The sequence below is a fragment of the Marmota monax genome, unplaced genomic scaffold (assembly GCF_021218885.2).
Source record: "Marmota monax isolate L192 unplaced genomic scaffold, Marmota_monax_Labrador192_F-V1.1 WCK01_AAM20220418_F8-fsc00149, whole genome shotgun sequence".
NCBI classification, from domain to species: domain Eukaryota; kingdom Metazoa; phylum Chordata; class Mammalia; order Rodentia; family Sciuridae; genus Marmota; species Marmota monax.
Genome location: NW_026693170.1, coordinates 3147950 through 3158775, shown reverse-complemented (window position 1 = coordinate 3158775; position 10826 = coordinate 3147950). Strand labels below are relative to the sequence as shown.

Below are 10826 nucleotides of genomic sequence, written 5' to 3'. Positions count from 1 at the left end.
GGTTCAAGAGTGTCACAGAGGGAGAGGCCAGAACTTAGGCTGAACTCGACTCTGATGAAACCAGGGTTTTCTAAGGTCACCGTCTTTGCTAATTGGCTTTGCCCAAAGGAAAAGGGAGCTCTCTCTTTTTTTTTTCCAGTACTGGGGATTGAACCCAGAATCTCACACATGTGGGCAAGCACTCTACCTGAGCTACACCTGCAGCCCTTTTTATTCTATTTTGAGACAGGGTCTTGCTAAGTTGCCCAGGCTGGCCTCAAACTTGCGATCCTCTTGCCTCAGCCTCCTGAGTAACTGGGTTTATAGGCATGCACCATCACACCCTCTGAAAAGGGAGTTTTCTTGTGTCTTCATGACAAAGGGGCCTACTAAACTCTACCAAAGATAGGCTCTTGCACCACTATGGAAACCAGTAGATGGGAGTGCCCTCTCCTGTGATGGGGACATTTCAGAGATGGTTCCTAGGTCTTTGAGAAAGCATGTCCTTGGATATAAACTAGCAAGAGCTTCAGATTCATATACATCTCAAACATGCAGAGAAAGAAATTGACAATATCTTATTGGAAGTAAATGTTCTGAGAAAAGGAAGTCAGGGACCTCTGTGGTTAGGCTAACTGGATTCTAAGACTTGGGCTCAGAGGGAGGTCAAGGGCCCACAGGCAGGAAGAAGTATGTCTAAAGTTAAGTAAAAAATAAAGTTTAGTCAATCTGTGCGCAGGTGTTAATACCCTTAGGACAGCCTGGCATCTGGCAAGATTTTCTTTAATTGCTGAATTCTTGTAACTCTAGTAACTATTTTTAAAATTTTTTGTTTTAGATATAGGTGAACACAATACCTTCATCTTTTTTTTATTTTTAGGTGGTGTTGAGCATTGAACCCAGTGCCTCACACGTGCTAGGCAAGCCCTGTACCACTGAGCCACAACCTCAGCCCCCATATAACTATTACTGATGTTACCATTTGTCAATGTAACGCATATATCATAGTTCATGTGTTAAATCATGACCACTCAAGCTCTTATTCTCTTACCATAATCATTATTTACTATTGTTTTTAACCTATGATTAATAGTAATATTGGTAATCTTACTATTATGTCACTATTCCCCACATCTGGTGTCCCCCACATCAAGCAGTCCCAACACCTAACAGGACCACTTTTTCCCCTCTGGGGTCAGGCTTCATCTTATTGGGAGGATAGAGGTTGGACTCAGTTCTCAAGTCCCCAACATGAAGTAAAAATAGACCAGGTGGGACCAGGTGGGTGAGTCCACTGAATGATTCTTCATAAATCAGATGGATGGCAAGGAGCTGGCCCCTCTGGAGGTTGCATTAACCCAGTACTTGAAGCTTCTCTTGGCTCTAGCTTGCTGGAGGACCTGTTCACCCCTCCACACTGCTTAATGGTTTCTACCGACCTCCCCTCACCAGTAGGATCACCTACAAGCTGGTTCAACCCCATGAGATAAAAGGCGTTCCAACCACAACCCCCCACCCCAGGACCATAGCTCTAGATCTCAGCTTCTCTACTTGCAAAAGGTCTTGGAATGCATGCCCTAGCTCAGCTTCAAGGTTATTGTGAAAAATAAATAAAATGGAAATGACTCCTTTAAAGCACTGTACAAAGTATTAAATCTTTATTTGAAGCCTTTCTGTGCCCAAAACTGGCCACACAGAGTTGTAGGCACAGTCCCTGCCCTGGAGGAGCTCACAGTCTAGAGTGGAAGGCTGCAGGAGCCTGTGACCGTGCTCAGGGGCAGAAGCCATGACCCCTGGCACCCACAGTGCAGCTGGGCCCTGGGAAAATGGACAAGAAGTTTGTCATCCACTCCACCAACCCTCCCTGGGACAGCAGGCTTCTCTCACTCTGTCCTAGGCACCAGGAGGGGATGCAGTTGCTGCTTGGAAAAGCCAGAACACCCCAGCAGCTTATATAGTTAAATAGTTACAAGGGTAACTATTTCCCCAAGCCGCAAACCAGTGCAGCTGAAGCTGGAGGAACCCAGGGCATCTAAAGAACCCAGGCTGGGCCAGCCCAGTCCAGAGGTGGGAAACGGAAGTAAGGCAGATTTGGCACCCGGAGCCAGGAAAGTCAGGTGAGGGGAAGTTTCCAGGTGGAAGAGCTCATACTAGGGCCCCAGCAGTCACAGCCAGTAGAAGAGCTGCCAGCCCGGCCCCCAAGGTTGTAGTGCCTTTGTTAGAGGTGTGCTGGCTGTCACCTTTGGAGGGATACTGTGCCAAATTACTGCGGTCCTGGTGGCCAGCAGCACCTCCAGCCAATCGTGACCCCTCTTCCCGGGAGACCTCAGGCTGTACTTCCTGGGGAGTTGTCTGGCTGGTTGGGGCTGGGGTGGGTTTGGTGGTAGAGGTGGCGGCAGTTGGGGCTTGCGTGGAAGTGGGGATAGAGGTACTTGGGATATGAGTGGTTGGAGCTGGAGTGGTTGGAGGGGGCAGCAGGACAAGGGGTGGGATTCGAGGAGAGAAGTAGGTCTTGTTGCGGAGGTCTGAGTTACAGCGGGAACCCTGGCAGCAGGAGCCACTGAGGGTGAACCCCGGGCCTGTCACCCCATCCCGGGTGCAGGACTCATCCTGGACACAGCCCCGTACAGGCAAGGACACAGTCACGTTAGCTGCAGGAGGGAGACACAGATAGTCAGTGGTTGGAGGGAGGCGGTTGGTACAGTCCAAATAAAAATTAAGGGCACCTGGAGCAAGACAAGACAACAGAAAAGACTCTGCACCCATTAATCCCAAAATCTCAATGCTGGTCAGTCCCTGCCAAACACTGTCCCATTGACTTTGGCACATGGTGGGTCCCATTCCTACACAGTGCTTTGAGAGAAAGAGCATGCAGCCTGAACTAGGAGTCTGCCTTAAAATAAAGGCTCCGACTGGGAGATTCAACATCTTTCCTATGACCAAAGATCAGAAGGAACTTCCATTATGTCCCTCTCACCACTCACACACCTCCATCCCCACCAAACTGAAATCTTATAATTGGAACTACGTCTCCCATAGAACACCTGGTGCCAGATGGAGTTGAAGAATTTCATTTCCCACGGTTCCCCCAGGTGGGGGGTGAGAGGCTGAACCACTTATCTCCTAAAACTGTGAACAGGTGAGGATCCCTGAGTTTTAAAGACATGGAACTAGATTCCCCGCACTACCTGGCAGAAGCTTAGAGGCTTAAATATATTTTCCATTGCATGTCCTCATATTTTGTACTTGGAAGCCTTCTATGGAAACATATCCTCTCCCCCCCCCCTAAAAATACGTTAGGACAAAAACGTCCCTATCCTCAAGGACTGCATTTCCCACAATGCTCTAGGACAAGACAAGCACTTAGGCACAAGGACAGTCTCCAGAAACCCTTTTTTGGCAAAAAGCCCCCGTGCCCCAGGAAAGCTACCCAACTGTTAACAACTGCAGGCTCACTCACCTGCGGTCAAGGTGACGTTGCCATCGAAGCAGCCCTTGTAGACGCGGTCGCTGGCATTGTAGCAGCTCACGACCGGCGGCGCTGTACCCTGGCACTTCTCGTGGCTCAGCCCCACGCAGCTGTAGCACTCGGAGCCGTTTGGTTCATACGCACTCTCATTGCCTGCAAGGAAACCCGGCGAAAGAAAGGATGGAGGGGGCTCGGGAAGCACTGCTCGGTCCCTCAGTCCCACCCCTGCAAAATACGTTTCCATAGAGGGCGTGGCCCCCGTCCACCGGTGACACCCCCGCCATCAGGTTTAGCTCAGCTCCCGGCATCAACCAGTCTATGCCTACGGTGAAGCCCCGCCGGCTGTCCGCTGAAGCATGACCCAACCCCAGTCCAGGAGGAGTACCCGCCGTCGCCGCCTCGGTTATCGGACGCCCCGGCTCCCGGGACTGCTGAGACCCCGCCCCGGGCCTTCGGTCCCGCCCCCACCGACCTGCCGGGTTGAGCCCTCTCGAGGTGAGGTTGAGCTTGGCGTTGCAGCGGTCCTGAGCGCACTGCTGCAGCTGGATGAAAGCCAGGAGCCCGTGGAGGTCCAGTCCGCGGTCATTCTTGCCCGGGAGTCCGGAACCGCAGCCCCGCACTGCCACCGAGAATTGCCCGTGGACTGCGAAAGGGGAGGGGCGGGAGACAGAAAGGCGGGGCCTCAGAGGGGCGTGGCCTATGAGGGGCGGGGCCTCGAAAAGAACCCTGGAAGATAGACCAGCCGGGATCAGACGGCCAGGGCGCACCAGGAGCAGATCCAAACCCGGAGCAGGACCAGCGGAAGGAGGGCAGGGGTCGTGGGGCGGAGCTTCAAAGAGCAGAATCGGGGAGGACCCACTGGGTGACAGAAAGGGACGTAATCGAGGAGGGAGGACCAAAAGTAAAGCTAGGACCCGCAGGGTCAACCGCAGAAAGCAACCTCAGAAGGAACCAAGAGACTGACAGTAAAGGTGTAGGATCAGAGGGGGAGGGCCCTGGGGGCGTGGTCGTGGAGAGAGGGACCGTACAAAGCACTAAGCCCGGAACGAAGGGCTTCCGCAGAGGGTGGGGAGAGGGGCGGATCCTCGGACTGGGAACACTGAGGCTGGGACAGGGGAAATTTCCCGCAGGAACAGAATGATCAGGGAGGTCTCAGCGGTGGAGAGGAAAGGGTGGGTCGGATAGTCCCCTGTCCTGGGCTCAGGTTCTCCCAGTCCATCCCACCCAGTTCGCAGCTCCCAACCCCCGACCCTCGTAAGCCCCCGGAAGGAGGGGTGAAGCTGTGCTGAAAGGGAGGAATGGACAGCGTTGAAGGTTATGGCCTGGGTCACATGAGTCTGTAAGGAGGCGGGCAGGCTGGAGCACCCTGAAGGGGCGTGGACCACGCGGGGCACTCACTGGTCTCCACCGCCCCCACGGCCTCGGTGCAGACATCCACGCCCGGCGCGCACTTCACCGTCTTCATCTTCTGCGGAGAGCATCCGTCGTCCGCTTTCTGCACGCAGCTGTAGCACTCCAGGGCCTGCGCTCCTGGGGGTGCGAGACCGAGTAGAACTGAGCGATCCTGCCACGCCTCCTCCCGCACAGGACAAAGAGGCCTTCCCACGCTCAGTCCCCGGGATGAAAAAAATCCCACTGCACAGACTTTTCCAGGGTAGCACTAAAGGAAACCTTCCCACTAATCCGGGGGCACTGGATACTCTGGGCCCTTTCCCCTCTAAACCCCGGTGGGAGCATCCTTCTCACGGTTCCGAATGCCCAAGGTAGGGAATTCCTGCTGTGAGGCCCCTTGTCCCAGGATGGGGGATACCTTCCCGCAGTTCTCTGCTCGAGGTGGGAGAACTTTTCCTACAGCTGATGCCTTCCCCCAGTTCCGTCCGGGAAGGGCTGGGACCATTCAACAGCCTGCCTTTACCAGGATCGAGACCTTTCCCCACAGGCCTCTCTGCCCATGGTGGGAGATCCTCCCCAGAGCCCTCCTCCGCAGAAGCCCCCTCTCCACCTCCTCAGATCTAACAGCCGCAGACCCACCTTCACGAAGCAGTAGCGGCAGCAAGAACAGCCAGGCTGTGCTCCAGATCACTGCCCGGGCATCTGCTTTCCCGGCGGGGCCCATGGCTCTGTCCTGCTCTCTCGGCGTCCCCCTGGGTGTGCCGCCTCCCAGCCCGGGTCCTCTTACCTGAGCCTAGGATGAGTAACCTACCCCGGGGCAACCCTGGCCTTGCCCAACCAGGCCAAGTCAGCGTCCGCTGCGGGGCGGGTGGCCCGCCCCTAAGTGCGTCACGCTTAGGGAGAGCGGGCCCCTGCCCTATGCAGATGCCAAGGAGGGAAAGGGCTGGAGGTTCCCCGACATTCCCTGGGAGAAAGTCTGCGTGTGTTTGGAGTGCGGAGGGAAGAAGGCAGGGGCTATTCAACATTCTGCGTTCAATAGCTATGTAACCTGTATGTGCGGTGTGTCCTACTTTGGTGTGGGTGGTGCTAGAGAATAAGACAGAACCAGCACCTGTCCTCCAAGAGCTCCCAGTCTGATGGGGGAGACAGATGTCAATCAAACAACCATTGCAAACTGTTATGCACAATGGAGACGAGGATGATGGAGACAGAGTGTAGGGAGCTACCAGGAAGGATGGAGTCTAGGTGTGGAACTGGTTTTCTCTGAGGAGGTCGTCTGAGATGTGACTTCAGACACAGGGATTTAGCCAGGTGGAACAGGGTGGGGGAGAGGGCTGCATTACAAGAGCACATGAGAAAGCCCAGCGGTGGGAAGCAGCACTATCCATTCACAGAGGAAAGCCCAGGACAGAAGGGGGGAAACTGAGGCAGAAGAGTCAGGCAGGGGTAAGCCCAGGGAAGAGATTTGGATGAATTGTGAGAAAGGTGGGGAAACTTTGAAAGGGTCTAAATCAATTGGGGGACATGGTTAAATTTGCTTTTCAATATGATCAATCCAGGAGGTAGTGCAAACATCTGTCAAGGAATAAATGGGGACTGGGGAGGTAGTTCAGTGATAGGGTGCTTGCCTGACATACCTGAGGCCCTGGGTTCGATCCCCAGCACCACCAAAAAAAAAAAAAAGTGAATGGAAAATAAAGAGTGGTTCATTCACCCAATGGGCTTCTACCCAGGAATGGAAAGATCCAGCAAGAGGTGTTTGCAGCCACATGGATACATCTTTATGTACTTTGCTGAAGGAAAGTTATCTTCAATTAAAGCAAAGAAAAGGGGCCACTGTGGCCTCCATGTAAAGATAAAATAAAATAAAAGGAAAAGAATCTAAAAGAAGCAAGAGAAGACCAGAGGACAGATGAGGCAGCTCCTAGGTAAAAGGAGAGAAACAGCCCGTAAGAGCTGGAGTCGGCCTGGCACTCACAGAGAGGTGGAGGGATCTATTGCACATAAAATCATCTCGCAAACACCAGCATCAGCCAAGGTCACGCTGTGACTGTGAAAGATGCAGACAAAATCAAGACCACTCCATACCCATGTCTGAACACAGAAACAAATAAGATCATTATGCAAACCACAAAATGACTAAGCATCCTCGTATCCTTCCTAATACAAGTGACTGTTTATATTACTAATATTAATATAAGCTATGACTTTAACCTTGCTTTGTCTTTCCTGTCTCATAAATAAGATTAATAAAAATACCCAATCATAGCATTACCCCTACTTGGTGACAGTATCCAATCCAGAGCAAACTCCACTTCCTGGGACCGTCCTCAAAATCACTACCCGTGAGTCCAAATCCTAAAATGAGTCTTTTCTAGTTTCCTGTTACTGGTATGCCTCTCACGTCTCCCATGATGTGCATTCTCCCTCATTGCAGGGAGCAATAAACTCAGCTTGTTCCACCAAAGGTGTGTTCCTGGTGGAGAACATGGGCAGAGGCAAGGGATGGTGCACTTTGGCCTTAACTGCTAGCAAAGGAAACAGGTGGGAGATCCTCCTTCTAAACGGGGGACACAATGTCACATTTAATCCTCACCTTAAGTATGGCTTTTAAATGATCATTTACTGAACACCTACTCTGTGCAGAGTACTCTCTATGAATCCTCCCTGACTGCCTTAACAGCTCTGCAAAGAGAGGACTGAGCCCCATTTCACAGATGAGGAAACTGAGGGTGAGAAGTGGAGGTTGGAAGGGGAGAACTTGGCTTTGACTCCAGGGCTGTGCTCAAAGGTCTCTGTTGCTGCTTGTTAGGGTTGATCCTAAGATCATATTTTGCAATGGCTCTTAGTTTTGGAGCTGGCCAGATTTGGGTCTGAGTCCCAAATTCTGATTTGCTGTGTGACCTTGGGCAAGTGGTCCCAATGCCTTGATGTTCAGCGACTTCCTGTATAAACAGAAATAATGACAAAAACACACCTAGTCAGCTTTTTCTATGTGCTCTACACTGTTTCACACTCTACCTGCAACAGCCCTATGAGAATTTTTAAAGATAGTCAGTTTACAAATGGGGAAATTGAGGCAGAGAGAGGGTAACCAACTTGCCCAGGGTCACACAGCTAGGAAGTGAGAGAGGCACTGTGGTCAGACTCAGGCAGTCTGGCTTGAGGACTAACACTTAGGTATGCGGGCACTCTGGTTACCAACTGTGAAGCTGGCCTCTGTGTGCCCCAGTGTCCTTCTCTGTGAAATGAAGACCTTAACAGTACCTGCCTTATGGCTGCTGTGGAGACTGATGTCAGATGTGTAAAGTGCCTAGTTCTAGGTGCTACAGAAGCATTAGCCACAGCCAAGTGCAGCGGCACACGCCTAAAATGCCAATGAATTAGGGAGCTGAGGCAGGAGTTTTGCAATTTTGAAGGAACTTAGTGAGACATTGTCTCCAAATAAAAAATAAAAAGGGCTGGGGAGGTAGCTCAGTGGTAAAATGCCCTGGGTTCATCCCAGTATAAAAAAAATTAACTATTATTTGTACTATAAATAGATTGTTGTTGTTATTATTATTAGTTACCAACAGCCCCCCTTCTTGAACTCCAACTGTGTGCCAGGCAGGGAGCTCGTTGTTTTAAAGCAACCTCTTCATGAATTCTTAACTAAAGGGTGGAGTAAAGTGCCCATTTCACAGAGGAAGAAACCAAGACCCAGAGAGGTTCAGGTTCACCCAGCAAGGGAAGCAGCAGACTCGGCTCCATCTGGGTGGCTTGCTGTCTGATAGCAAGAAAAATAGCGGCTATGTCCATTAAGGTCTCTGTTCTCCAGACCCTGTCAGGTACCCCGGTTCCCGGCAATGACAAGCACCCTTGTCATATAGGTGGGGTCACTTGGCATCCTCCTGAAGCTCAGAGAGAGAAAGTGAATGACTTCTTATGAGGTCATTCAGCACTGGCTCTGGCCTCCCTGTTCCTAGCCTCAGAATCCCAGCCCCACATCTGGTTTGCTGTGTGACACTTCACCTCTCTGAAGCTCCAAGGTATCCTTTTTATAAGAAAGGAAAAGATGTCTTTTATGGTGGAATGAGGCATTGGGCAAAGTATAAAGTCTAAAATTGAATAGACTGAAATTTTCATCCTGCCTTCTTGCTGTGTGATCCCAAACAATTCAATCTCCCTCTCTGAACTTCAGCTCCTTCCTTTGCTGAATGTGTATTAAAACCCTCCCTCCTGAGGGATGGAGTGAGGACCGATGGGTGGCAGGTAGAGTGATAATACTATTATTGTGCACTTGGGAGCAGGAGGCCCCAGCAGCGTGGGAGAGTTTCAGGGAGGAACCCCAACTGGCCCAACCAGAAAAACTAGCGTCTTGGAAGGGAGTGGGACCCAGGGTGGGGAGTCTTCTCTTGCTCGGGCCTGCCTAGATTCTGGGCTGCTGACCTACACCTGGCCCAGGACCAGAGATCAGAGACCAGAGACCAGAGGGAGTTTTGAATTCACCACCTCCATGTTCTCCTGGCCTCCTTCCCTTCTCCACAGTCGGAATTCCCTGCAAAGACAGTGTAGAATCTGGTTCAAGTAGATATATAGAGAGGTCAAGGTAGAAGCAGCCCCAGTAGATGGAGGTCACCCAGGGCCTCAGAAGCCTGGGGCTATATCCATGATGGGGTTCGTGACCCCTGGGGCAGGGCAGGCTCTGAGTCTCAGATCTACTCCCTGTGGAACATACTTTATGGGACTTAAAAGGGAAGGGATGGGCAGGGCCAGTCAGTTGCTTTTTTTTGGGGGGGGGGGCTGAACTCAGGGATGATCTACCATTGAGCTACACTCCCAGCTCTTTTTTTCTTAGTTTGTTTTGAGACAGAGTTTCAAGTTGCCCAGGTTAGTCTTGAACTTTCATCCTCCTGCCTCAGTTGCTGGGACTCCAGGCATGCACTGCCACACCAACTCAGCTGCATTAATTTTTGAGGCCCAGTGTAAAATGGAAATGTGGCATAGGGATACTTGAGGGACCAGCATGGACCCTCACAGGGGCTACCTGATTGCTGGGTTCCCCTCCTCACCAGGGGCCACTGCCATGCTTCACCCCAAGATGCCATGAGACACAAGTACCCACCCGAATCTTGCTGAGGCAGGAGGATTGAGTTCAAAGCAAGCCTCTGCAACTTAGTGAGGCCCTAAGCAACTCAGCGAGGCCCTGTCTCTAATAAAATATAAAAAAGGGCTGGGGATGTGGCCAGGGGTTAAGTGCCCTGGTACCCAAACCAAACAACAAATAAACAAAAACTCCACTGTTCCACCAAACTTCATTACCAAACACACATTCAAAGATAAAATTATTAAGAATTTTCAGATGATGATCACAGAACACAAAATTTAAGAGCAGGGCTCTTCTGTTGACTAGATTGGTCACATGCCTGTGAAGCTGGCTCCGTTCTGGGGGCTGGGTGATGAACTGATCCAAGAATTCAGAAGTCTCACAGCTGGAGGTGGGGTCACCTGGGGTCCTGGGGATTTGTACTCCCAGGACTCAGGAACACTAGATCGAGATCCGGGATCCTCAAGGGGGCTGTCTGAGGGGAAGAAAGAGCTGTCTCCAGAGGGACAGCCTAGAGTGCTGGTGGGGGGAGAGGGAGAGGACTTCGGCAGCCCAGGCACTTGACCCAGCCTCAGGACCAAGGAGAGCTTCTCCTAGGAGGGGATGTGCCAGGTAAGATCTAAAGGTGAAGTCAGCCCAGGAGCCGGCCGCCTTGTTCACAACTCTCCTGGTCCTTAGCATCTATCCCTAACTCATTTATTCAACCATAAGACATTCCTTCAACACCTAGTGTGCAGCACCTGAGCCCTTTGGTGTGTGACAAGGACTCAGTAGTGATCAATAGAGCCCCAGTCCCTGCCTCCTGGAGCTCCTAGACCAGAGGGAGAGACTAATTCATCAGCAAGGAAGGCCTAGGGCAGTCAAGGCCACGATGGGATAAGCACCTGGCAGAGTGGGCAG

General features: G+C 51.7%; 1 protein-coding gene across 1 annotated transcript; it reads right to left on the bottom strand.

Moving 5' to 3' along the window:
- Nucleotides 1-1608: 1608 nt before the first annotated feature.
- On the bottom strand, nucleotides 1609-5710 carry Lypd3 (LY6/PLAUR domain containing 3). The gene is made up of 5 exons (XM_046455489.2): nucleotides 5480-5710; nucleotides 4847-4978; nucleotides 3921-4091; nucleotides 3440-3601; nucleotides 1609-2630 (listed from the first exon to the last, which is right to left on the bottom strand). The coding sequence occupies exons 1-5, from the start codon at nucleotides 5562-5564 to the stop codon at nucleotides 2125-2127; spliced, it is 1056 nt and encodes a 351-aa protein (XP_046311445.1). The 5' UTR covers nucleotides 5565-5710; the 3' UTR covers nucleotides 1609-2124.
- Between the last annotated feature and the right edge of the window lie 5116 nt (nucleotides 5711-10826).